Source organism: Momordica charantia (genome assembly GCF_013281855.1).
Source record: "Momordica charantia cultivar OHB3-1 chromosome 10 unlocalized genomic scaffold, Mcharantia_2.0 BLBB01000010.1, whole genome shotgun sequence".
In the NCBI taxonomy this organism is placed as follows: domain Eukaryota; kingdom Viridiplantae; phylum Streptophyta; class Magnoliopsida; order Cucurbitales; family Cucurbitaceae; genus Momordica; species Momordica charantia.
This window is the reverse complement of record NW_028275158.1, coordinates 22,888,052-22,915,371: the sequence shown is the minus strand read 5'-3', so window position 1 is coordinate 22,915,371 and position 27,320 is coordinate 22,888,052. Positions and strand designations below refer to the sequence as shown.

The 27,320-nt window shown below is 32.1% G+C and overlaps 4 protein-coding genes across 7 annotated transcripts; 3 read left to right on the top strand and 1 right to left on the bottom strand.

Annotated features, from left to right (window-relative positions):
• Positions 1 to 2,518: 2,518 nt before the first annotated feature.
• Positions 2,519 to 7,232, top strand: LOC111024814 (protein PIN-LIKES 7). 2 transcript variants are annotated; one of them, XM_022302606.2, is made up of 9 exons: positions 2,519 to 2,737; positions 4,778 to 4,931; positions 5,013 to 5,092; positions 5,187 to 5,311; positions 5,400 to 5,521; positions 5,814 to 5,987; positions 6,054 to 6,194; positions 6,286 to 6,386; positions 6,478 to 7,232. In XM_022302606.2, exons 2-9 carry the CDS (start codon positions 4,797 to 4,799, stop codon positions 6,842 to 6,844), a joined length of 1,245 nt encoding a protein of 414 aa, XP_022158298.1. In that variant the 5' UTR covers positions 2,519 to 2,737; positions 4,778 to 4,796; the 3' UTR covers positions 6,845 to 7,232. The 2 variants fall into 2 exon arrangements, with proteins under 2 accessions (XP_022158298.1, XP_087974784.1); XM_088118658.1 differs by lacking the exon at positions 2,519 to 2,737 and having other exon boundaries at positions 4,289 to 4,931; positions 5,231 to 5,311.
• An 882-nt stretch (positions 7,233 to 8,114) lies between these two features.
• LOC111024813 (protein PIN-LIKES 7-like) lies at positions 8,115 to 12,866 on the top strand. Its single transcript, XM_088118657.1, has 9 exons — positions 8,115 to 8,215; positions 10,553 to 10,699; positions 10,793 to 10,872; positions 10,975 to 11,099; positions 11,226 to 11,347; positions 11,709 to 11,906; positions 11,970 to 12,110; positions 12,201 to 12,301; positions 12,439 to 12,866. The coding sequence occupies exons 2-9, from the start codon at positions 10,565 to 10,567 to the stop codon at positions 12,803 to 12,805; spliced, it is 1,269 nt and encodes a 422-aa protein (XP_087974783.1). The 5' UTR covers positions 8,115 to 8,215; positions 10,553 to 10,564; the 3' UTR covers positions 12,806 to 12,866.
• A 4,556-nt stretch (positions 12,867 to 17,422) lies between these two features.
• Positions 17,423 to 20,313, top strand: LOC111024797 (protein PIN-LIKES 7). Of its 3 annotated transcripts, none has more exons than XM_022302569.2 (9): positions 17,423 to 17,570; positions 17,665 to 17,715; positions 18,355 to 18,508; positions 18,629 to 18,708; positions 18,778 to 18,902; positions 18,983 to 19,104; positions 19,180 to 19,467; positions 19,596 to 19,658; positions 19,739 to 20,313. In XM_022302569.2, the coding sequence occupies exons 3-9, from the start codon at positions 18,374 to 18,376 to the stop codon at positions 20,186 to 20,188; spliced, it is 1,263 nt and encodes a 420-aa protein (XP_022158261.1). In that variant the 5' UTR covers positions 17,423 to 17,570; positions 17,665 to 17,715; positions 18,355 to 18,373; the 3' UTR covers positions 20,189 to 20,313. The 3 variants fall into 3 exon arrangements, with proteins under 3 accessions (XP_022158261.1, XP_022158264.1, XP_022158263.1); XM_022302572.2 differs by having other exon boundaries at positions 17,424 to 17,570; positions 19,558 to 19,658; XM_022302571.2 differs by lacking the exons at positions 17,423 to 17,570; positions 17,665 to 17,715 and adding an exon at positions 17,936 to 18,277.
• Positions 20,314 to 21,996: 1,683 nt separating this feature from the next.
• On the bottom strand, positions 21,997 to 24,478 carry LOC111024810 (uncharacterized). Its single transcript, XM_022302598.2, has 2 exons — positions 24,319 to 24,478; positions 21,997 to 23,697 (listed from the first exon to the last, which is right to left on the bottom strand). The coding sequence occupies exon 2, from the start codon at positions 23,604 to 23,606 to the stop codon at positions 22,476 to 22,478; it is 1,131 nt and encodes a 376-aa protein (XP_022158290.1). The 5' UTR covers positions 23,607 to 23,697; positions 24,319 to 24,478; the 3' UTR covers positions 21,997 to 22,475.
• Between the last annotated feature and the right edge of the window lie 2,842 nt (positions 24,479 to 27,320).

The window sequence follows — 27,320 nt, the reverse complement described above, 5'->3', positions numbered from 1 at the left end:
TGTATAATGTAAGATCTTTTGAAATTAAATTAGTTATAAATTTAACTCAGGTACTCTGTTCCGGATTTTCTCAGTTGTATTAGTAAAAAATGCTTACTATTTTTTTAATGTGTATTTTTATAATAACTAAAGCACTCGCCACACTCACTGTGTTTTTCGAATTTTTCAAAAGCATTCAGAATATTTTATCATTTTATACAACTTTTAGATCAATGGTAAAAAAAAAAAAAAGCTTTTCGCACTTTGTACTGTATTTTACTTTTTGATTGATGGTCAAATGGTATTTTCAATATTTTAAAAGCACTTTAACTTCTTTTTGTTTGAGATAAACAATTTATGGTTATTATATTTAAGTAAAAGTATCATTCGGTCCTGTACGATTTAACCTATTTTCTAACGGTTTTATTTTGACCTTTTGTATTTGTTATCTATATGACTTTACACCAAAAAATGAAAAATAAGGTGGCATCTTTAAATTAGTTTCATGTTGACGTGACAAAATAATATAATAATATTTTAAAGATGATATGACTTATATCTCTTCTACCATCATTTTCTTAATTAAGAAACAAGACATGTGAGAAGAAATAAAGAAAAGTGAGAAGGAATAACAATGAAGTCATATTTTATTAAATAGTTTTTAAATAAGCTTCAAACAAAGAAGCGATGAGGTTAGATTTATTAGCTTCAAACATAGTTTAAGGAAGAATTCCAAAACAAAAAAGCAATAATAATGTAACATAAAGCCAATAATGCTTGCCACACATGTCACCAAATAATTACCTGTCACTTTCAGGATCAGGAGGAGCGGAAAAAATAACTCAAAGCATAATTTGTAATTTAACGCATCATGTTTGGGTTGCTTTTAAAATTCGTTTCCTTTTTTCTTTCTTTCTTTTTTAAGTTTTAATTTTATTTTTTATACATGAATTTAAGTTTTTAAAATAAATTTTGCTGTCATAAAACACATTTTTGATTGGTGAATATGAAAATGTTCCATATATTTTAATTTAATGCAATACCCATTGTTCACCAATAAAATTTTAAGACTAATATCTACCTATGAAATTATTCGTTGATATAAAAGGTAGATGCATTAAATTTTGTTTAGTACAATGTGGAGGTGGGGATTGAACTCACAATCTATTAGTTTCATTAAAAATTTTAATATATCATTAACAATCTTATAAAAAAATATCATTTTAAAATTTACTTATCGGTACTAAAAAGAGATAATAACTCATTTTATCATTATCAGTTTTTAAACTTTTATTTATTTATTTGGAGGTAATCATAAGAATGAGTATTTTAACCCGTTATTGTATTTAATTTCAAAAGAATTAATACATGACAATTATTGCCGACTGATAAATGAAAATGAAGGAGTGTAATTCCAAAAGTGGCTTTGGGATCCGTGGCATGTGGACAATGTGCGTTTCTGTAGTCTGTGACTCTGTACCTTTTTCCCATTCTGTGAAATTTCGAAAGTGTCGGAGGGGAGAAACGTGAGAGGCAGCTCCACTGCAGAATCAATGTATAAAATAAATGGTGGTGGCCCATCTACTTTTAAGACAAAAAAAAAAAAAAAATAGAGAGAATATTTCATTGAGATGCGCAAACATTCACTTAATTCTAAATCATAAGTTAAATAAGAAATAAATCCTCTAATAAAAAAAATATAATCTAAATTATATTTGATTCAAACCACATCATCAAATAACAATAATGGTTGAAAATACTACTTTTAGTCGGGGAATAATTTTTCACCTTTAATTTTATTTTTAATCTCATTTTTTCTATCACAATTTTAACACAACATTACAGTTTATTTGTGCACAAATTTAGTCTGTTTAAATAAAATGGCTTGTCCTTTCTGCAATATGAGTCTTGCAAAACATAAGTAAGCATTCCAATACTTAAGTCAGTAGTAGAGATTAAGAGTATATTGTATACCTCAAAAGGAATTCAAACATACCAGAGTGACTAGTTACCTAATTCTTTTACAGGTGATTAGTTTGGTAAGAGGGCCGAGATTCTAGCCTTTAATCTCGGTAAGGATTAGTATGTCAGTGACGCTGATTGTGCTAAGTCAATCCCGCTGTTAATGCATGTTGATGGCGATAACAGGTTGGCAAAGTCGAACTGATTTGCTTCCTTCAACCGACCTGATGGCGCTAGATCGGTACATTTCTCAGATGTCTGACACATGGTTGGTCGATTTTTTCTCTCATAATACAATTAACTTTATATTAAAAGATTTTTGTCAGAGGTAGAATTTATATTAAAATTGTACCGATAGAAATTAAAATAGCCATTTTTTAATTATCTAATAAAATAGTTTTTTTTATTTAATAGGACTAAAAAAAAGTAGAAGCACTAGAATAAATAAGGTTGGACATTAAAATGAATAAAAAGTGGGGTAAAATAGTATTTTAAGTTAACATGATGGAAGTGTAAGAGCCCTGCTCCGGCTGCCGGTGGCTCCCAGAGTTGAGCCTTTATGCCTTATGGAGGTTTGTCTGGTAGCGGGGACGGCAGTATCCCACCCTTCTCTTCCCTATAATATGTACTATACTATCCTATTAATTCAATTCCATTTCTTCCTTCAACTTTCAACTTTCAATTTTCAATTGTGTGAATCCGAGATCCAGATCCGGATCCGGATCCGGATTCGCAATCGCCGATCGTCTTCTTCCTTCTTCGCCGGTGGACTCCTCTCCGTCCTACCACCCACCAGGTTCGCTTCTCTCTCTACTCTCTACTGCCATTTATTTCACATCACAAGTCCCCTCATCTTTTACAAATTTCTTTTTTTATTCAGAATAAACTGAAACGCAACCCAAAGCCAAAGGAAGAATAAGAATTTTTTTACTTTTTTTTTTTTCGCGTACAAGATGAATAAGAATGTTTGTCTTGTTGCATTACAATAATACACATAAACAGTAAAATAATGGACATTGGGGGTCCAATCGGATCAAATCAAATCGGACTGAAGAATTGACGTACGGAGGATATATCTGGAACAAGTTCGACAACTCCTGCCCGCCTCTCTCGCATCGCATTCCTCTTCATCCTAATCCATTCTCTTTTTCTACACAATTCCTAAAATTTTACGTGGAAATTAATTCTTCCATAAATAAATTGTTTTATTTTTTTACAAATATTTTATTCCAGGTATGCCCTTTTACTTTTTTCTCTTTCTCGTCGCAATATTCCAATTTTTTTTTTCCTTTAGATTTCTTTTACTAGATTGAGAAATTCGAAATTATAACCTCTCTCTATCATATAGCATTTTTTTTAGAACCACCTGTGATAATTAATTGATGGACCCATTTCATTAATCATGTACTAAAAAGAGGTACATTAATTGATCCCACTTTCACATGATTAAATTATAAATTATAATGAATTCAAGAAAATACCAACTACATTATCTGCAGCCCTTTTTAAATTCCTATTTTACATATCATTCAAAATTTTTAAAAATATAATTTTAATTCTTCTACTTTATTTTGAATTTATTTTTGTCCGTATATTTTTTAATTTACTTATTTCAGTATCTGTATTTTGAAAAAGTGACGACTATGATCCCTTAATTTCATTTTTATCTTATTTTTTTCTATCACAATTTCAATACGACATTATACTAAGCATTATTTCTTGAAATATAACCATGACTTTATATTAAAGTGTTTCTATCATGTGTAGAATTTTGTGTTAAAATTTTGTATGTAAGGACAAAATTGATCCATTTTTAAAAGTACAAAAAACAATTTGAAAGTAAATAGACTAGAATGAACAGTTTTAAAAATATAGAGACCAAACTAAACATTTTCAAAAGTAGGGACTAAATGAACTAAATTGAAAGGAATGAATCAAAATAATATTTTAACCTTAAGTACAAATTCTCAACATCATATAATATTTAAAAATATAAATAAAATATTATATAAAATATTAAAGTTTATCAATTTCAAAATTTATATACCATGGTGAATATATTTCTCAAGAAAATAAACATTGTTATTTATCTAATAAAAAATAGAAAATAAAAACAAAAATAAGGGGTGTGAATTTCACTTTCTAATTTCCAATTTTTATGGAGATCACAATAACTTAATGGACTCAAAATTTATAAAAGATTTAAACCTTAATTTTGTTTCTATTTTTAGAATTTTTAAATTTGTTTCATTTTAATATTTGAACTTTAAAAATATTTATTTTAGTATTTAAATTTTTAACTATTTTGATACTTAATCTTTGTTTTTCTTTTAATAAATAAATAATATTAGTATGAAATAGAACTATATAAATTGCGATTGAACGAATATTAAGTGAAAAATCTTTAAAAAAGAAAAAAATATATCAAAAAGAGGCACCAAAAAGAATTTAGATTTTAGAGGAAGTAAAACGACAGTTGGACCAAAAGTAAAAGCACCTTGTTGGCCTTGTCGATATCATCGGCAAGCAATACAGATTCTCAAACCACAGCTCAGGCCAGTAGTGGGCCCACCAAACACAATCATGCCAATACTCAATACTCTTCCTTTTTTTTTTTTCCTTATTTAAGTTTCGAAAAAAAAAATAGACTGACTTATTTTAATTTTTAATTTGGAATCTTAAACTAAAACTTTCCACCACAAGCTCCAAATCTTTACAATTCTCGTACGCCAAATGAATATATTTTTTGAGTTGATTTGGAAAGAATATAATGGTGGGGTGGATTTGAAATATATTGTGGAGTGTGGAGGATTATATAAAAAAGATTGATCGATAGGTTAAAGAATTGAAGGAAGATGGGGGTGTTGTCTCTATTGGAGGTGGCTTCCATGCCCAACATACAAGTTCTCCTCGTTTGTTTGCTGGGAGCTTTTCTGGCCACTGATTACTGCAATATTCTTCCTGCCCATGCTCGAACCTCTCTCAACAAGGTAATTTAATCCACCTATATTATTTTATTCTCACACTCAATCATTTTAAATGAATATAATTGTATTAATGTTCTACTGCAGATTGTGTTCAGTGTTTTTACTCCTTGTCTTATGTTTGCAAATTTGTCCAAGACTGTCACCTTTCAAGACATCATTTCATGGTAATACGATACAAACTCCATCTCATTTCTTTCTCTTCATCATCATCTAATTTCCCCTTAATTTTTCTTCAATATTATTTATTAACTATTTTAGGTGGTTCATGCCGGTGAATATTGGTTTTACCTTTCTATTTGGAGGAATTTTGGGATGGATGGTCGTTAAAATCTTTAAACCCAAGCCGTATCTTGAAGGCCTTGTCATTGCTTCCTCTGCCACTGGTCAGTTTCAGCTTTTTAAGATTGTTGAAGGTAAATATTTTGATGATTGTTAGTAATTTGAATCTGTTGGGAATTACTTTACTATTAGGAAACTTGGGAAACCTACTTTTGATCATCGTGCCGGCCATCTGTGCGGAGGAGGGCAACCCTTTCGGTGATCGTGAAACCTGTACTTCTCGTGGACTCTCTTACGCCTCCTTTTCCATGGCGGTAATCCAAACAACCATTTTTTTTTCTTTTAATTCCATTTCCATCCCTCTTTAATTCCAAATATACATGAATACCGTCTCAAAATCATAATTGATCTTGATCGGATTCTATTTTTAGATCGGATGCTCGTTTGAGCCTTTTAAGTTTTGGTGTCATATTAATGTACATGGATATCTCCTTGAAATAAATAGACAATGAAAATAGTAGTCAATCTCTATTATAAATCTTTGATACCCAAATTTTAAATTTTAGTTGAATAATAATTTTTGTGTCCCTCGGTTGTTGGTTGCAGCTTGGGGGTTTCTACATCTGGACTTACAGTTACCATCTAGTGAAAACATCTTCCTTGCGACTGAAAGCACAAGAAGAAACGGATCAGGAGGTGCTAAAAGCAGCCAACCAACCCGATCTGCAAACTCATCTGCTTCAAGACGACGCCGTTTCCACTTCCAACACCTTACCAGAGGTAAATTCCACAACAAAATCTTTAAATTATTAATATTTTCTAATAAATTATTCAGTTTAATTTCAGATCGAATCCCAAGAAGCTGTTGCCGTTCCCAGTTTGGAGAAACAGTTGGAAGAGGAAGCATCCAATTCCATATGGGTTAAAATTCAACGCATGCTTCGCGGTATTATAAAAGAGTTGATGGAGCCACCAACATTAGGATCTGTAAGTCACCTTTTTTTCATTTTCTCTACGTTCAACATACTTTTTTCATGCAATTAAAATCCCAAAATTACATCAAAATTAATGGGTCTAGATTGTGGGATTCATTTTCGGAGCCGTCCCATGGCTTAGAAATCTCGTGGTTGGACAGACGGCTCCGTTTCGAGTAATCCAAGACTCTGTCAAACTACTCGGGTATGTTCTTAAACTTAAAATAAATTAACTATTTGTTTCATTTATTTCACTTTGATCTCTTATATTAGTGTTTAAGTAATTTATGTGGCAGTGATGGAACAATCCCTAGCACCACTCTTATACTAGGAGCCAACCTAACTCAAGGGCTACGGTCGTCGAGAGTGAAGCCAGTGATCATTCTCGGAGTGATCGTAGTCCGCTACCTTGCGCTGCCTGCAATCGGAATTGTGGTGGTGAAAGCGGCGGAGGCGTTAGGATTTCTACCACCGGATCCGCTGTATCAATTCTTGTTGATGGTTCAGTTCACATTGCCGCCGGCCATGTCCATCGGCATAATGACTCAGTTGTTTGGAGTGGGTCAAGAGGAGTGCTCTGTTATCATGCTGTGGACCTATTTAGGTGCGGCCGTTGCATTAGCTCTTTGGTATGCCGTCTTCATGTGGATCTTGACAAACTAAACAAAACCATAACTTATTAATAATTTACACAATAATACATGCATATGCTCACCTCAACACATTTATCATATTTTCTCGCGAAGGGAATTGGGGAAGAAATTACTCCATTTTCTCTCCTTCCAATATTAGTTTGTTGTTTGATTGTGATATTTTAGTTGTGCATTTGATGGGGTGGTTGTGAGACGAGTATTTTGAGTGAGTGGGAGAATACATTTTTGAGTGCTTGTAAATTAATCATCTTTGTACACTTTTCAGTGCTAGCTTGGAAATATGCAACACTATGCTAGTACAATATTATTGGAAATAGCCTATATCGAGTGGATAATTATACATTCTTGTGTACTCAAAAAATAATATTAATATATAATAATTATAAATTTTTGTGTCATCTGTCTTTTTTTTTTGAAAAGGTTGTGTCATCTATCCTTCATATTTTAACCATCGTTATTATATATATTACTTTAATAAATATATGGGAGGATAAGTTTTTTTAGTACAATTACAAACACGTCTTACAAAAATAATTGATATCCTTTGCCTAGTTGGAATTAAGTAATTGATATCTTTGCCTAGTTCCAATTGGCAATAGGAGAGTAAATTAGAAAGTGGGACAAAAACAATAAACATATTTATTCAGAGAGAGAAAATTTTTGGATGCTTTTGTTAGAGAGCCTCCCTGGTCTGTTCCCCCGGACCCAACAACGACTGAATGAGACAACTTCATAGTCTAAGAGAGCCGTGAGAATGCTCGGGGCCGCCTTCACAAAAATTTGTTAGGTTTGTTATGTCGATTTCTTGCTGGAGGTACATAGTTGAATTCACACTGTATTAATGGTTTAGTATTTGTTAATGTTAATGTGACCGAGATTCAAAAAGATAATATAAACTCCAATTTATGAAGTTACACACATGTTTAACATTGATGTTTAGCATATGAAATTGTCACTGTTGGTCTAATTTTGTTTAGGGTTTAGGGTTTACAAATAAGTAACCAAAATAGTCAAAAAGAAAAAAAGTCATTGTTGAAAGTTAATGGTAGTAAAACAAGCAGAATAACCGTTGAAAGTAGGACACAAAAATGAATAAAAAGTGGATTAAAATAGTATTTGAAGTTAACATAATGTAAGAGCAAGAGCCGTGCTGCGGCTGCTGGTGGCTCCAAGAGTCGAGCCTTTAGGAGGTTTGTCCGGTAGCGGGGACGGCAGTTTCCCACTCTTCTCTTCCCTATAATATATAATACTATACCATCAATTCCATTTCTTCCTTCAACTTTCAGTTGTGTGAATCCGAGATCCAGATCCGGAATCGCAATCGCCGATCGTCTTCTTCCTTCTTCGCCGGTGGACTCCTCTCCGTCCCATCACCCACCAGGTTCGCTTCTCTCTCTACTCTCTAACTGCCATTTATTTCGCATCACAATTCCTCGCAATCCATGAAATCGAAATGTTGAGATCAATTTTATGAAAATATTGATAAAAATATCGTCACATATGTGTAAAAATTAGAAAAATTTTAAAAATCGTAAAGAATATTTAAATGGATAAAATAAATATTTTTCTATTTCGAAATTAGTTAAAAATAATTAATCTTAATATTATGTATACATTAGTAATATTTTGTTGATATTTTTGTCGATTTTCTTATACTATGATAGAAATGTCTATTTATCTCTCATATCAATGTCGAATTCATGAATGTCGATGGAAATATCTACCTATCGACGGATATTTAAAATCCTGGTACCTTAGCAATTAGTAAACCCGCTAAGTATTTTAGTTTAATACTTTAAAAAGTTGAACCGGCCAAAAAAGTTATGCTTCCCAACTTACCCTACCTCGTAATTAGTTTTTCAATTTTAACTTGATTTTTGTAGAGTATAAAAAAAATTAACTTGATTTTCTAATTCTTAATTGTCTATACTAAAAAAAATATTTTTTTGTCTCTATTTTTTAATGGTTTTTCTCTCTCCAAATTTTGAATGAAATTCTCTTTCTTTTTTAATGATTTTTTAAATGAAGTTTTTTTACACAAATATTTGTAATACGCATTCAGAGTTATTATATATATTGATCATTTTTTCCATCTATAATAATCAATTAATGGACCCCTGTCCCAAAAAAAAAAAATTTCAATTAATGGACCCATTTCATTAATCATGTGAAATTGGGTACGTCAATTGATTCCAGTTTCACATGATTAATTATATTGGATTTAGGAAAATAACAATTTCATTATTTTGCCTCACATTTTTTTTTAAAATTCTTATACTACATATCATTTAAATTTGTTTAAAATATTATCTTAGTCCAGGTTTATTTGTGTTTTTAATTTTGACTTATTTTAATTTTTATACTTTCGAAATGTGTTTTAATTGTTTTTTCAAAATTTAAAAACTAAAATATATATCTCAAAATTTTAAGGAAATATAGTTTTCTTTCTATTTTAAAATTTAAGAAGCAAAAAAATACATGGAAAAGAGGCACCAAAAAGGATTTAAAACAAGTAAAACATGTCGGACAAAAAGTAAAAGTACCTTGTTGCCTGTGTTGAGATCAGCGACACGCAATATAAATTCTCGAGAGAAATTGTCTTTGGTTGGTCATTTTGAAAACTATTTTTCATAAATGGATTGTGTTTTCATATTTAACATTTTTAGATTCTAACATTAAATTTTTTTTTATTAATATCAAGATTGTACTCATTTATTGATTTTATATTTAATAAGATTTGCGTTTATTTTAAATTAAATGTTTCCAAAATTAAAATTTTCATATTAAATATGATATATTTAGATGTCTCATGCCGTCTATCAAAATTCTAAAAATAGAACTAAAACTACCACTTTATTATCAACAGAAATATGAGTGAAAAATTTGATCATCAAATGTACAGTCACCAGTCTTATTCATAAAGTGATCAATTAACAGTAGTATTTATACCCGCTTTCAAAATAGAATGAATAATATTCTAACCGTCCCAATTCATTTATTTTCCTAATTTTTTCATTTTAATAATATATTGTAAATTATTCCACTTTTATGACAAAAACAAATCTTTTCCATGATTGTATCTCTCCGAATCCGTCAACTCATTCTATTTCAATTTCCATATAAATGAATTCGCCCATTCATCCAGAGTCTTCTCATTTTCCTACTTTTTTTTTTTTTTTAATAGTATGATAAATATATACTCCTCTAGAATATTCTTTCCATATTTTAATTATCTTCTTTCCCTTATTATTTATTTTCCAAAGTCTTTTTTTTCCCAACCAATAGTATGATAAACATATACTCATCCAAAATGTTATATAATATATACTTTTAATTTATATATGTTAAACTATTAGATTATATAATATATTCCAACGACACTTATGTAATACATTTTTCATTTAAAAATTATAATATACAACATGGTAAACATATATACCTCTAAAATATTATATAATATATATTTTTCATTGTTATATATGAATCTAGTAGGTTAAATAATATATACTTTTTATCGAACTTGCAATATGATAATAATGTACCTCCAATGTGTTATATATATCTATTTAAAAAGAAAATGTTTATTTTTGTATTTATCTTTCTCAATTATCAAACATTTAATTAATAGTCAAACATTTAATAGTAGTGAGGATAAGATAGCTGTTGCCAAATATTTTTTTTATATAAAAAAGGTTGATGGGATGAAAAATTGAAATAGAATTGAAGAAAGATGGGGTTGTTGTCTCTATTGGAGGTGGCTTCCATGCCCAATATAAAAGTCCTCCTCATTTGTTTGCTGGGAGCTTTTTTGGCCACTGATTACTGCAATATTCTTCCTGTCCATGCTCGAACCTCTCTCAACAAGGTAATTAATCGTCTAAATAATTTAATCCACCTGTATTATATTATTCATACACTCAATCATTTTTAATTTAATTGTGTTAATGTTGTACTGCAGATTGTGTTTAGTGTTTTTATTCCTTGTCTCATGTTTGCAAATTTGTCAACGACTGTCACCTTTGAAGACATTATTTCATGGTAATACAACAAAACCATCTCATTTATTTCTTATTATCTTCTAATTTCCCCTTTCAGCAACATATCTAAATCAATATTTATTTTTTATTTCTAACTAATTAGGTGGTTCATGCCGGTGAATATTGCTTTTACCTTTTTATTTGGAGGAATTTTGGGATGGATTGTTGTTAAAATCTTTAAACCCAAGCCATATCTTGAAGGCCTTGTCATTGCTTCCTCTGCTACTGGTCAGATTCTTAATCAGCTATATTTAATTTAAACTTTTATTAAGATTATTGAGGGTAATTAATGTAGATATATTTTGATGATTGTAATTAGTAATTTGAATTGGTTGGGTATTTCTTTACTATTAGGAAACTTGGGAAATCTTCTTCTGATCATCGTGCCGGCCATATGTGCGGAGGAGGCCAATCCTTTCGGTGATCGTGAAACCTGTAATTCTCGTGGACTCTCTTATGCCTCCTTTTCCATGGCGGTAAACCAAACCAAACAACCAATTTTTAAGAGCATGTTCGGCAACGTTTCCATTTCTTTCAATTTTCTTAAGAAATCTAAACATTTTTAAACTGATTATGTTTCTTTTTCTCCTTATTTGGAACCCTTTCGAAATGGTAGATAATACTTTTTTTTCATTTTCAATTTATTCCAAAACCTAAAAAGATTGTTTTTTATCGTAGTGAATTTTCACCGATATTTGGATCATGCTATTCATTTTTTCTTTATTAAAAAAGAAGAAACGAAACGTTGCCCACACCCTAAAATTCCATTTCCATCCCTCTTTCCTATTCAGGCGAGAGAGGATTTAAAACCTTTTTTTCTTTCTCTGTGTCCCTCAGCTTGGGGGTGTTTACAGCTGGACTTACAGTTACCATCTAGTGAAAAAATCTTCCTTGCGACTGAAATTAGCACACCAAGAAACAGATACAGAGGAGGTGTTGGAAGCAGCCAACCAAGCCGATCTGCAAACTCATCTGCTCCATCAACAACAACCTCGACAACACGACGTCGTTCCTACTTCCAACACCTTACCAGAGGTAAATTCAAAAACAAAATCTTTAAATTATTAATATATTGTAATAAACTCAGTTTAATTTCAGGTTGAATCCCAAGAAGCTGTTGCTGTTCCCATTTTAGAGAAACAATTAAAAGATGAAGCATCCAATTCCATATGGGTTAAAATTCAACACATGCTTCGCGTTATTATTAAAGAGTTGATGGAGCCACCAACATTAGGAGCCGTAAGTCACATTTTTTTATTTTCTCTACGTTCAACATACGTTTTCCATGCAATTATGATCCCAAAATTGCATCAAAATTAATGGGTCTAGATCGTGGGATTCGTTTTCGGAGCCGTCCCATGGCTTAGAAATCTCGTGGTTGGACAGACTGCTCCCTTTCGAGTAATCCAAGACTCTGTCAAACTACTCGGGTATGCATTTCTTTTTCTTTTCTTCATGGAGTTTTATCTTAAAAAACAATTAGCAACGAGAGATCAAAAGTAGCTTATCTTTACGTACAATCTGCGTTGGATGCTTAATTAACATATTTAAGTAACTTATGTGGCAGTGATGGAACAATCCCGAGCACCACTCTTATACTAGGCGCCAACCTGACTCAAGGGCTACGGTCGTCGAGAGTGAAGCCGGTGATCATTATCGGAGTGATCGTGGTCCGATACATTGCTCTGCCCGGAATCGGAATTGTGATGGTGAAAGCGGCGGAAGCATTAGGATTTCTGCCGCCAGATCCGCTGTATCAGTTCTTGTTGATGGTTCAGTACACATTGCCGCCTGGTATGTCTATAAGCATAATGACTCAATTGTTCGGAGTGGGTCAAGAAGAGTGCTCCGTTATCATGTTGTGGACCTGTTTGGCTGCCGTCGTTGCATTAGCTTTTTGGTATGCCATCTTCATGTGCATCTTGTCAAACTAAACTAAACCATAACTTTTTATTAATTTACACAATAATACATATACATGCTCATTTCAACAAATTTGTCATATCTTGCATTTTCATCTCAATTTTCTAGTGAAGGGATTGAGGAAGAAACTCCATTTTCCTCTACCTTCCCATATTAATTTGTTTCTTTTTTATTGTGATATTTTAGTTTTTGTTTCCCATATGGGGTGGGTGCGCCAACCGAGCCACGAAAGTGGTACGAAATTACTCTTTCGTCGTTTCTAAAACGACGTTTTTATTGCGATGAAAATTATGTTCGTCTCTAATTTTCGTCTCTAGATGATGGTTGTGAGGTGAGTATTTTGAACGAGTGAGTAGTGCTTTTCTACGTACACTTTCAGTGCTAGCTAATTGGAAATATGTAATGGTATGGTAGCTAGTAGAATATTATTGGAGATAGCCTATATATTGAGTGAATAATCATGAATTCTTGCGTACTAAAAAATTAATAATTATTATAAATTTTTTTGTCATCTATCCTTCATATTGTATTTATATTACTTTAATAAATATATGGGAGGATAAGTTTTTTTCAGTAGAGTTACAGAAACGTCTTAGAAAAGTAATTGGTACGGTTTGTCTTGTTTAGCTCGGATTGATAATAAGAGAGTAAATTAGAAAGAGGGAAAAAAAAGTTAAGCAAAAAATATATATATTTAGAGGGAGATAAAAGTTAGATAAGATAAAAAAAATTGAAAGAAAAAAATTATAATTTCAAATTTTCACCTCCACTTGTTGATGGGATAAAAAAAATAAATAAATAAGAAGATTAATACCTCATCAAAATTAAATTATTTAAAAATTTGCTAACTAAACCGACTTGTGAATAATTAAAGAAAAAAGTCGATAAATAAAGCTACCTACAATGAAGCTATTTAACCGATGTGAACACAGTTAAGAAATTAATTTACTTTACTCTAGAGTCAAATATTCAATCTCTCGTCCTACATATTTGTTGTACTAAAAAAATAAAACTATATAAATACTCAAATACAAAGTTGAAATGACTTTACCACAAAATTACACACGTCTTGCAATCATATAGTCACAAGAATCTCATAAATAGCAACAAATTGTTAAAAAAAATAAAACTTAATTAATAATGTATTAATTTAATTCAATTTTGATGAAATAAAAAGATTATATATATTTCCCAATTTTTTATAGTAGCTAGGTAACTTTATCCTCGAAAATATTTATAAAAGTAATTCAACTACGCTATTTTTAAAAAGAAATACTTCCAAATGCAAAATTTTTTATAAATAAATTAATTTATCACTAATTAACTTAAAAATTGCTTCCTAATTAACATCTTAACTTATTTAATAGTCCTTTTGTCAATCATCATTGTAGTATTAGTTGAAGAGTCAAATGAAAACATACGCGCATGTATTGTTTAAAATAATAATTAACGAGGCCAATTACGTGAAAATTAGGATAAACTCCTCTACCCTAAATGGAACTAAAAAGAAAAAAAAGGGAAAACATCAAAGCCCAATTTACTTATCCACAATCGTAATCAATAAATCGTAATGAGAACTTTCATTTCTCTTTATGGATTTTTCCAACTTGTAGGAAGGTAATCAAATGGTAGGACCTATCTCAAACTTTGTAATCTCATCCAACAAGTGTAATCTCATTACATTCCTACAACCTCATCAATCTCATTCTATTTCTTATTCCGCAGACCCCACTATATATTATAATTAATGTACCACTTTTACCTTTTCTGTTTCATCTATGGATAAGATCCATAAATTTTTAATTAGTTTTTTTTATATATATTTATATGATTTCTTCTCCTTTATATTCCAATTTTTTTATTTTTTTATTATATAATATGATAAATTAATATTAATTAATATCAATAAAATTTTTAAATAGATATTATTACTTTTAAATATTACGATAACAAAACTTAATAATATGTTATATTAAATTTTATATAATTTTATTTTAATTATTCATTATGTATTAATATTAGTTAAATTGTTATAATAAAAAATATTTATTATCAATGATATGGTAATAAATTAAATTAAAATTTATTATTATTGTAATTTAAAAAAGATTAGCACAATAATATATTTGTAATTAACTAAAAAGAAGAAAATGGTATATTAGTAATTGTTATATATCTGATTCCGATTTCGATTCCAGACAGTTTTAGTAAACAACATCAAAGGAATTTGAGTACGATTCCACAAAGTTTCTGGTAAACATCATCAATGGAATAACATTACGAATCCGATTGATTTCTTTACAATTGATTGACACTACTATTGATTTCCATTACAATTGCAGATAAATAAACGTGATCAAAATATAGGATGTAGATCCAATCCAACAAAATAAGGGTTATCATCTTCTAATTATTATTACTTTCCTTATTTTGGGCGTTATTAGTGTGAAAACCTCAAAAAATGATGACAACTTAGATACATGCATTTTATGCAATTGCATGACTCTAAGATGACAATTTGACATTGTCTTGTTTAAAATATAGATGACAATTTCTTGTCATCTTACTTAAAATATTCATTGTGTATCAAAATTTGTTGTTATTTTGACATTAATAATTATTTAACTAAATTATGTGATTTTGAATATGTATATTAATTAGTAAATGATGAGCGTTATTTATGAAATTATATAATATATGTTGATTGAGTATAACTACTCGATTTCAATTAGGATTAAGAATGAGATCTTCAAGATGCTTGGTGGACGTGTAAAATAATATGTATCTTATCACCAATATAAAAATCTGTAATAAAAAAGAAAACAAATAATACTAAATGACATGGGTGAAATTACTCAACCAAACTCACATGAAGTGAAGTTAGACAAATGACATAGGTGATCAATCCATCCAGACCACACCCAAGAAAACCCCCTCTATAAATAGGAACCGAGACTTGGGGTGCGAAACGCTCACAACTATACTTTCACTAGTGATCCCAACAAAATTATCTGCTACTTAGACATCGGAGTGTGTTGGACTTAACGCCATACTGATGTGAAGTTTTTAGGTGTTCACCAGAACCATATATCGATGGTAGAGATCGAAATCAAATCCCAGACTAAATTAGTTGTAAAAGCCTAGTACCTCGATCTTAGACATTTATAATGTTAGCACTTCTTCGAAATATTTTCAATAAAATATCATTTCCAAAGTCAAGATAAAGCCAAAATAAAATTCTCAAATAATGCTATAGATAAATATAAATTATATCTTTAGAAGCTCTATCACTTCAACTTTTTTACAATTAGCTTAATTTAAAAGTGATCTTATTTATTCAATATAAAATAGTAATTTAACTAAACATAAAATGATACTTCTTTAACTAAAAAAAACACTTTTAAATATATAAAAAAAATATAAGGATCAAAATTATTAAAATGAAACATGAAAAAAGCTATCTATGATCCATTGTATCTCTAGTATATAATTGTAAAATATTATACTCTAAGACTTGACGTTTTTATTTGAATTGACATCTACTAATTGGCTTTTTTTTTTATTACTATAAAATAAAATGGAAATTTCTCAATTCTCTATCTCAGTGTGGAAAAATATTTATTTTACTACTTGTATATTTTAGTCGTATCATATAATAAATTCTAAAAAATTGAAGTTATATATGAAAGAAACATGGTATTAGTAAATATTACAAAAGAAGACGAAGCTATTTATATAAATTCTTTAATATGTTATTGGTCACTTGTTGCCTCACTTTTTTGTTTTGAGTATAACATTTCGAAGTCCACAATTTTTCGATGCATGGAATTTAAAATTTCAATTTATGGATAGTTTAGGTAGATATACATTGAAGTTGGCAGCTGTAATTTGAGGATTTAAGCGTATAAGAAAAGCATCCCGAAAATTAGGGTTGTGGTGGGAGTGGGCCCCGGTGGAACGGTGACTTTTCCAAATTGGCTGCTCCAACGTCCACGGTGGCGGCCAGGCGGCGTTGGGTTGTTTGTTTCGACCTTATCAAATTCAATACGTTTCAAACCAAAGTTCATAAATACTATATTTCAATATAATATGAAAAATACTCATTGCTGATGCTGACAGGTAAAATATAATAGAGGGAAAAAAATTTTAGTACAAAATTTCAATTATTCAACACCTCAGTATATTTTGGAAAATACTGGGGATGAGAAAGGCATCATATAGCTCAACCAGAGTTGGTACGTACTCATTTTCTTGAAGTCAAGAATTTCTCGAATCTAATTTGCATTTATGCGCTACACCACAAACTCATCAAAACAATTTCTTTATAATTAAATCTTATCTTCATCACCATTAAAAAAAATTGGCAAAAAGTCTTCATTCTTATATTTCTCTCTCTTAGTTTTAGGAAGCAAAGTTTTTTCTCATATGAAAGAGTGCATATATTTTCGAAGGAAAAAAAAAAAGGAATTAACTTTTAAGAGGGAAATTATTTCCGGTTACAAATTTAGCATGAGGATCCGTGTGGTGTGTTGTGAAAGTTTCCATCTCGGATGGATTATATGATCAGATGATAATAAAGAATAAATTAATAAAAAAATTGTGTTTCCATCGCATGGTCGCCATGCATAGAGGTGAGACCCTCTCCAGTTTGTGTTCCTATAAATACAAATTCAATTTGGATCAATTGAGACTCTAATTAAACCAATCCAGATCCAGATCCAAAAATTCGTCTGCAGATTTGTTTGGTTTCGTCTTCTCGCCTAACCTTAACTCCAGGTTTGCATCCTTTTCAATAATATTATTAATTCAAAATTAACAATATCAAAGGTTTAATCTCTAATCTCCTCTCTTCTGCCCAATTAATCCACAGATTAACTTAATTATTTGCCTCTCTCTCTCCTCTTCAAACTTCAAATTTCAGGTATACTCCATTAATTCCCAATTTATTTGTTTTATTTCTGAAGTCTACTTCTTCACCTGATCTGTTTCTTTCTTTCCTCTTCCTCCTCTAAACAAATTTGTTCTTTCCATACACCAATAAATTAAAGTAATGCATTTTGATATATGATACCCATACAGTACTCAGTTTCTTTTTTCGCAAGTTCGGCATTAAATTCATTGCCTCCAAACTTTTCCAATAGACGCAGAGTTGGGTTTGTCGACTTAACGATGACGGCCCTCCAACAGAATATTTATGTTTTTTAGAATGAGAAAGAAGAAAAGACAAAAGAATATAATAAAAGATGATCGAGAGTGAATCAGAATTGAGAATGCAGCTGCTTTGGCGTGGCCATGCCCTTGTCAATTGTCATTTTCGAAAGCTACGATCGGGCGCGCTGTACTAAACCAAAATTCTCACGGCTCACGGCCCAAGCCAACCCCAATCGAAGAAAACAAAACAAAACCCTAAAAATATATATATATATATATTACATCGTTTCTGTTTCTCTGCGTTTTAAAACTTGATTTCCATTCCAGCCCAGGTAATAGAGTGGAGTGGTGAATGTTTATTGTTAATTTTGTATTGATTTGATTTTAATGGTTGCAAATTGAAACACAGAGAGAGATTTACGGGGAAGATGGGGCTGCTGTCACTGTTGGAGGTGGCATTGATGCCCAATTTACAAGTCCTCCTCATCTGTTTATTGGGAGCTTTTCTGGCCACTGATTACTGCAATATTCTTCCTGCTCACGCTCGAAACTCCCTCAACAAGGTCATCTCCTCCTTCCTGTTACTTTTTACCGTCATTAAATATCTGACAATTAGAAAAAAATAACTTTGGCTTAAATCCCACCATGTAATTAATTTCTTCTTTGTCTTTTCTTTTGTGCAGATTGTTTTTACTGTTTTCACTCCTTGTCTCATGTTTGCAAATTTGGCCAAAACAGTCACCTTCCAGGACATCATTTCATGGTATTTTACTAATTAATTAAACTAACTCTTTCTAATTAATCATATGTTGATTGAATTATTTTTGTTTAGGTGGTTCATGCCACTGAACATTGGTCTTACGTTTCTGTTGGGAGGAATATTGGGATGGATAGCTGTTAAAATATTGAAACCCAAGCCATATCTTGAAGGCCTTATCATTGGAACCTCTTCTGCTGGTTAGTTTAATTGCTCTGTTTTTGGTTGATTTCCATTTCGTTAATTATGATTAATTTTTTACTTGTTGGGTATTAATTAGGAAACTTGGGAAACCTTCTTCTCATCATCATCCCTGCCATCTGCGCCGAAGAAGGCAGCCCTTTCGGGGACCGCGAAACCTGTAGTTCTCTTGGACTTTCTTACGCATCCTTCTCCGCAGCGGTAAATGTTAGATATCAAATATATGAATTAAATTTACTCAATCCATCAGCTTAAGATTTAATTGAACTTTTTCAGCTCGGTGGGTTTTACTTGTGGACTTCCACTTTCCACCTGGTGAAAACGTCTTCGTTGCGCCTCAAAGAACTCGAGGCGTCCGAGGAGCTGTTGAAAGCACCCAACCAGGCCTCCAATGCCGCCCTACATACTCACCTTCTCCACAACCAACATAATGGAGAAGAGATTGAATCCCAACAACCAGTGGCCATCTTACAGAAACAGGAACCAGCCTCCCTTTGGGCTAAAATACTTCAACTTTTTCACGTTATCATTGAAGAGTTGATGGCCCCTCCATCATTAGGAGCCGTAAGTACCCATATATTAATTTCTCTACCCATACAAACTACTTGGGTTGGTTGCTGTTTTAAATTTTTACCACTGGTGATCTGTGATTAGATTGTGGGATTCATTTTTGGATCGGTCACATGGCTTAGGCATCTCATAGTTGGGTCGCAGGCTCCATTTCGAGTAATCCAAGATGCTATTCAACTACTCGGGTAATTTTAAATCACTCTAAATTGGTTAAGTTAAGATTTTTTTTAAGGTCGAAAGTTCAAATCATGTTATGTATATGTAGGGACGGAACGATCCCTTGTACCACTCTTATACTAGGGGGCAACCTGACTCAAGGGCTACGATCGTCGAAGGTGAAGGCGTCGACGATCGTAGGGGTGATCGCTGTTCGGTACTTTGCACTGCCCGGAATTGGCGTTTTTGTGGTGAAAGGTGCCAATGCCTTGGGGTTTCTGTCGCCGGATCCTCTGTATCAATTCTTGTTGATGATTCAGTATACGACGCCGCCGGCGATGGCGATCAGCACCATGACTCAGTTGTTTGGGGTTGGTCAAGAAGAATGCTCGGTTATATTGCTATGGACCTATTTGGCTGCAGCTCTTGCTCTTGCTGTTTGGTCTGCAGTCTTCATGTGGATCTTGTTTTGATTCTTTTTCCTTTTTTAACATTTAATTTCTTCACCTTCACCCACCCATTTTGTATTCTTTTACCATATTTCAAATATAGAAACTAAGTTTGAAAAAAAAAAGGAAATTTAAAATAAGAAACAGAGTAGTCGCCATACTAGGTATACAAGTAGCCATTGTTTCAGTACCGTGTTCTTGATTAATTGGAAGTCCATTCTCGTTTGATTTTAAACGTTCTCAGTCAATATTGCTATTGTCCCAAATTAATGGTAGAGAGCACGATTTAATCTTATATAATAGCTAGAAACAAAATTTGAGAGTAAAGTTTCTAAATTCATTTCATATAAGAGTGAGGGATTCGAACTCACACCCTCTTTATCGAAGGTAGGTCTCAATTACCATGAGTTAAAGCTTATGTTAACCTATAAGAACTTTTTATATATATATAAAGATTTCATATAAGGATAATTAATTATTGGGTTTTAAGAAGTTATATAATCTCCCAAACAAACATGAATATTTAATATTTATTCCAAAATCCATGAAACAATTTACGTCTTTAGTGATGCGGTTTCACTTTGACTTTATCAATGAGATAATCTATAATTACAACTTTTGGCATTTGAAATCAAGATATTACATCGGTTACGTTCATATAACAACAACCTTTATCTTTTATGTGTACAAATAATGTCTCTAAATTACAAGATTAATATACATGTCTCTTGTTATGTTTGAAAGCCTAAAATGTAAGCATAAGGGTACATATGTATATGGATATGTATATATAAAAGTATAAGGAAATAATATTAGTAGTGCATACCCTATTTCTTTTGCCTTATTTTTTTTTCTTGAGTACCCTGTTAATATTATTTTAGTACAACATATAGAAGTAGATTTTAATCCACCATCTTGAGATAATATGTTTACCACCGATATAATTATACTTTTAGAACCATCTTGAATTAATGTCACATTGATTTTCAATATATGCGTGTGTATGCATACATACATATAGTTTTCATTTAAAAAGGAAAAAGATAAAATTACATATTGAATATTAACTGTGGTTAGGAGTTCCATTCTATTTTACATTTTAATAAAAGAAAACACAAACAAAAGGAACAATGAGGCAAAAAATAAAGGCATACAAAAAGACAGTCCACAAATATAATTCCAAGGCTAATTATACAAGGAGGGACTCCAATTCAAAGAAATAAGACCTAAAGGATAAGAAAAAAATCCTTTATTAAGTGACGCCCAAATAGAGGTGTTAAACCTAGCAATAGACTACACCATCTTGGAATCTCTCTAGCTAATATGTCCACCGAGTATATCGGCTATGTACCTTTGTTGCTGAGCTGGATGGCTTTGCTGGTACCTTGGTGGCAAAAGCAACTTCTTCCTTCACCGTTGAGAATGAACATCAATATCATCCGAACACCCTAAAACAGCTTTTGATATCTAAAGATCATGTTTAGAGAGAGAGAGAGAGCCTCAGTAATTAATCTCCTTCTCCACTGATACAAATTGAGAGATTTCATCAGCCCGAAAATGACCTCTCGAGCGCCAGATTTTGTGACAGAATTCAACTACTCAAAATTTCAAGCCACAAAACCAGCCAAATCCTATCATTCTTACAAACGGTAACAGCTAGTTTAGTAGCTCATGTGTTTGGCAGTCAACACAAAAACAGAGAACAAAGCTTCACGTAGAACATTACTTATTTAAGAAAAGGGAAGGAAGCTTTCATTAATAAATATGAGCAATTACAGTGCTACGAGAGGATAAGGCAATTCTCTTCTTAGAGGGAAAAAGAGATCTGGAGAATACAATCTAATCATCATTAATGATTAATCAATAATCAAGAACACTATGAGAACACAGAAAGCAAACGGTTTACTCTTTCAACAAGTACAACACAATAGTTTGAAAATTTCTTCAATTTCTTTCAATCCACAACTCCTATAAATGAGGAGAACGTCATTAAGCAATATATTGATACAACTGTAGCAGGACCATCAAAACGACCATCTACAGATCTTACCTACAGATACATGGGGATTACTTTTTAGTATATTCCGCATATATGGAGAAATCAAGACAAAAATGCCTCCCAAAAAACAAGGAGTATTCAAGTATTCGGTTTATTGTATCCCTCTTATTTTGACTTCAAGCTGTGTGTCATAAAGGATATCTTTGAACTCTGGAGAATATTCAAACACATAATATGAAATTTACAATTGATCTGTCCCAGTTCATTATGAAACAAAATATGCAGGATCAAGAGGAAGACAGATGGAGTAAAGCCGTTTCTATAAGAAAAGCTGCACGAATCCTACCTCAACTATCAACTTCTATTGGCAGCAACCTTTTACCATATGTCATATCCGGTCATGACTGCATAACTTTATTCTGTTTGACAGAAAGGGGAGCATTGAACTCCTGGCATTTCCATACTGATGTAGAATCTATTGGCATCACACCTTCGGTAGGGCTACCTACAGAATGCAAAATAACATTTTCAGATGTGGGAGACCCCGTTTTTTGCACAGTCAATATTGGGGAACTTCCATTATTCATCTCTTCCTTGAGAGTTGCCTGATCCCTGAAAGAACAAATACTCAAAGGCAATTTTTTAAGCTTTACTCTTCCCCTCTTTTTGACAGTGACGCTAATATCGTCACATGTTTTCTCCTTTCGACTTGTCTCTGCTTCTCCATTATCCATCCGAGATTGATAGTTCTTCTCATACTTGCTAGTCTTCTCATCAGCTTTGAGCTTGTATACTTCCCGAAAGCTGCATTCAGAGCTAGCCTCGCTAATTTTAGCATGCCCATTGCATGAGGGAGTAGGGTCCAACTCTTGTGAGATGTCGCAATTGGAAACCCTAGTTTTCTCAGAACCAGGTGAGCTTTTCAACTTCTTATGTTTTTGGCCTCTAACATCAGGACTAGAAGAATTCTTCGTGATTCTCGGGGAGCTATTGATTGCCCGATGCAATTTGCGGGCTAACTCTTCATCTGTCTTGCAATTCTCAATGGGTTGATATTTTGTGTACAGAAGCTGAACTGGGACATGTTTCTTCAGCTTATTCTTCCTCAGGTTAATTTCTTTGCAAGCTGCTTCTTCAGAAATCGAGGCGACCAAGTCCATGGCGCTCTTTGCAGCTGCAACAGCCTTTGCTGCAATCGCAGCCTTCTCTTCAGCTGCTGCCCTGGCGGACTGCGCAGCCTTCACAGCTGCAGCTGCAGCTGATCTTGAGGCCTCCACTATCTCCTCAGGTGATAGGTTAGTATTTGAATGAGCACTCAACAGATTGCTAAGCCGTATATTGAATTCTATAGAAGTGGTGGCATAGGAAGGAGAAGGAGGAGGAGAACAGGAGGGGGAGGCAACTGGAGGCAGATTAAAAGTACCATCACCATCGGCACCTTGCTTTCTCAAGCCAGCAAGAAGACGCTTTCTTGGAGGTAGAAGGACATCAGCATCAAGGTGATTGACGTCACAGATGTTAGCCTCCATTCTTCCTCTTCCAAATTATTGCTTTAAACATAAATTGCTAATGTTTCTCCACACGGACAAGAAACTGAGTTGACATATACTATTACTTCCGCTGAAACAAATCATTAGAAAGGAAAATGAGCTTCTGTTTCTATCACAAATTCCACTCTGCAATCCCCATCAGACTCTAAAATCAATTAGAAAACTGGGAAGCGATAAAATTTACATCCAAATCAAAAAATTTCTTCAGTGGTCAAAAGTAAAAATTAAAAATTGAAGCTGCCACAATTTGCTAGATGAAGAAGATCCCACATAACCGATTGCCAATTATCCAAGGTTTTATGGACAGAATCAGCGCGTGAATATAAACTGCATTTCATTCGTGGACATAGTACTAACCTTTTCAGAATCGGAAAGCATGATCGACATCCAATTGTCAAACAGAATAAATACAAAACAATCCAAACACAATCAAATGAAAGAAACATGCAGAAAATGAAACAAAAATTAAAACAAGAAACGCGGGTAATCCAAAACGGGTGAAATTCCGCAATATCTGAGAGAAACGCGATAACATAAACAGAATCAAAGGACATAAAAAAGGGCATCAGCAATGGTAAGAGGCCGATTGGAGGGGGGAACTGAGGAGAAGGGAAATTGAGAGAATTGGAAAGGAAAAGAAGGATTGAAATGAAAGGGAGTAAAAAAGGAGATGAAAAAGCAAAGTAAATACCTGATCTCTGGTACTGTAGACGAGAAGGAGGGAGGTGTAATTAGGGTTTTCGGAGAGAAGAAGAAGAAGGGAATGGGAAGAAGAAGAAAATTCAGGTCCAGAGGAAAACTGAAGATCATGTTTTAATATGATGCATATGCGTGTCCTAATATTAAATTTACATAAAATATAAAATTATAAATGGAAAAATTGGATTGGTTGTAAGGTGTGATTATAAAATGAGAAAGCCCCCGCCCTCTCACTCTCTTCCGTGCAACCTAACTTCCCTTCCCCATCTAACACCATCTTCCTTTCTAAATTAGGTTTCAATTTTACCTCATCTTTATTTTTTACATATCTTATCTTGATCTTTCTTATTTCAATCAACTTTAATTATTTGTTCATTTCTTTACAATCTTCATACAAAATATATATATATTGTTGATTGCGAGTTTCGAAGAGGTCTACGTATCCTTCGAGGTGGGTTGTCTCGGACAAATGAGTCTACGACAATGATCCTCGACACTGGTACAGTGCCCTACCTAATCGACGATAAATGTAGTAGAGAGCACTTTAACAAATTAGTGACAGATTTTTCACTTATCCCATAGTCGTGGTGGCTCTTTCCCTTTTATAGGCACCCTCAGATGATCAAGGAGGACGCCCTATTAGGAGAAAGGCACCGTTTGTCGTGAGGCGTGACGGTAGCATGTCTCCTGTATTGTGCAGCTGATGCCAGGATGCGTCCTCCTCAATCGTACACTTCGTTCATGGTCACATACTAGATTTTCACCCTCAACATATATGTACACGGAGTCTACATTATACTATGTGATCATGTCAAAATATGAAATTAGTGGTGCAAAGGGTGAATTTGACATAAAAAAAAACAATGTCAAAATAATTTTTTTTTACAAATCAACAAAAGCAATTACCGAGCTAACCAAAATCCAACCAAACTATAGAAATAAAATTTACCCAAATCGAACTCGTAACTAAAGTTTTCAATTTTATACTTTTAAAAATTGAATTAATCAACAACTATGGTTGAACACTAAACCAACTGAAGTTTGTAAATTGCATTGATAATAATAACTTGGTGACTGATATATATATAGTACAACATGTGCAAATTATAGCTCAACATGTGTCAATTACCGTTGAACTATACTCGCTTTGGTGACTGATATATATATTTTTTTAATTCATAAGAACCAAAATAAATTAAAGGTCAAAATTAAGATTAAGGGACCATTTGTGAGGCATATAAAAGAGAAATATGATGATGTATTTATACAAGTAATATACAATATACATGGTAAGATTTAGCCTCAGTTTTTTGGTGACCTTCCAAATAAGAAAATGTTGTTTAAGATTCTCAACCCAAACCTAAATCAGTGTGGTATTTCCAAATATGCTTCGACTCAAGATTGAGTTAAGAAGCTAGATGGTGAATTGCCATATATTTTGAGGTGTAATTTGGTCACATGCGTCTTAGATAAATATTGTTTCATCACACAATAGCGGTATGACTTTTCTTTTTCAAATTTACCATCTCAATTATGAACGTTTATGTTAAGCAAATGAGACAAGAAAAAAAAGTTCATGCTATAATAATGAGATAAATATCGTTCAGTAATTTATTGAGAAAAAATTGAATGTGGTTGAAATTAATCATACAAATAAGAAAAAAAGTTATTTCACTGTCATACAAATTTTACTATATATACAATAAATTTTAATATATATATAATAAATTATCATTAATTAGCAATCAAAATTTAAAAGTTATTTGTCAAACTAAATATAATTTAACTATGTCTAACCAGAAGTTTATGAGTTCGAATCCCTCCATCCTATGGTGTACTTAACAATTAAAAGAATAAAAAATTATTTATTTATATCAACCTGACTATTATTATTATTGAAATTAAAAGTAACATTCCCTTCCAGAAAAAAAGAGGTAATATTCTAAAATTTGAAGAAATATTTATTTTGTAGAGGTGATTTTTTTTTCAAAGGTTAATAGAGTTTATGTTATTAATTAATTTATTCCTCCGTCTCTTTCTAGGTCAAACTTACCTTTCTTCAAAAAGAAGAAAAGAAAAAAAGTCAAACTTACCTCACAGCAAGTAGGTGTCCTATGGGTTGTCCGAGAAAATAGATAGGTTTCAGTTACAATTTCTTTTATTTTTCTGGAAAATGAAACGCAAAAACCACCCTTTTTTATATATACCAGTAAGAAACACGTGCCACCTGAAATTTCATAGTTTTTATTTCAATGTTTAAAAATATAAAATTTAATTAAATAGATAAAATTTATAATATAATTTGATTTTTTATCTCTAAATATTTACCTCACCAGATTTTTTCGTATTTTCAATGTTTATCTCATAAAACAACGTCTCAATAATTCTCATCACCAACTGATGTGGTTAGTATGACTAAAAGTATTATTCTTCAATTACTTAAATTTTTTTCTAAAAAAAAAACACATATTCAGGGATTTTTCATCTTTTTTTTTCCCTAAACATAACAATAAATAATACAACTTTGTTTCAATTTCTTATTTGAGTCATTGAAAAATAAAATGACAAAAAAAAGTGAGAGATAGAGATGCATTCAGGGCAGCCATTCTTTGCCATGTTTGAGTTTCGGTCCAATTCCTTGTCCGAGCTCGTCGGGAATGCCAACCGCAACCATGTTCAGATGAATTACTCAAGCTATTTTCATCACACGATGATCACCTTACCAAGGAGGAGGTCATTGAGAGAGTCCTCGCGGTTACCAAGTGTCATCCCAAAGTGGATCCGTCCAAGGTGATTCGATCTTATCACTAATTTTCATTTTTTTTTCTAGTTGATTGAGTCGTTTGGAAAAAAATAACTAAAAAAATTGAATATTCGATCAAACAATCTAACTAAATATAAGAAAATACAAGACATTGACTAAAAGAGAAAATTTACATACCGAAAGAGAAAAGAAATTCAAGTTTTGATGAAGAAAATGTTGGGAGAAAGAGT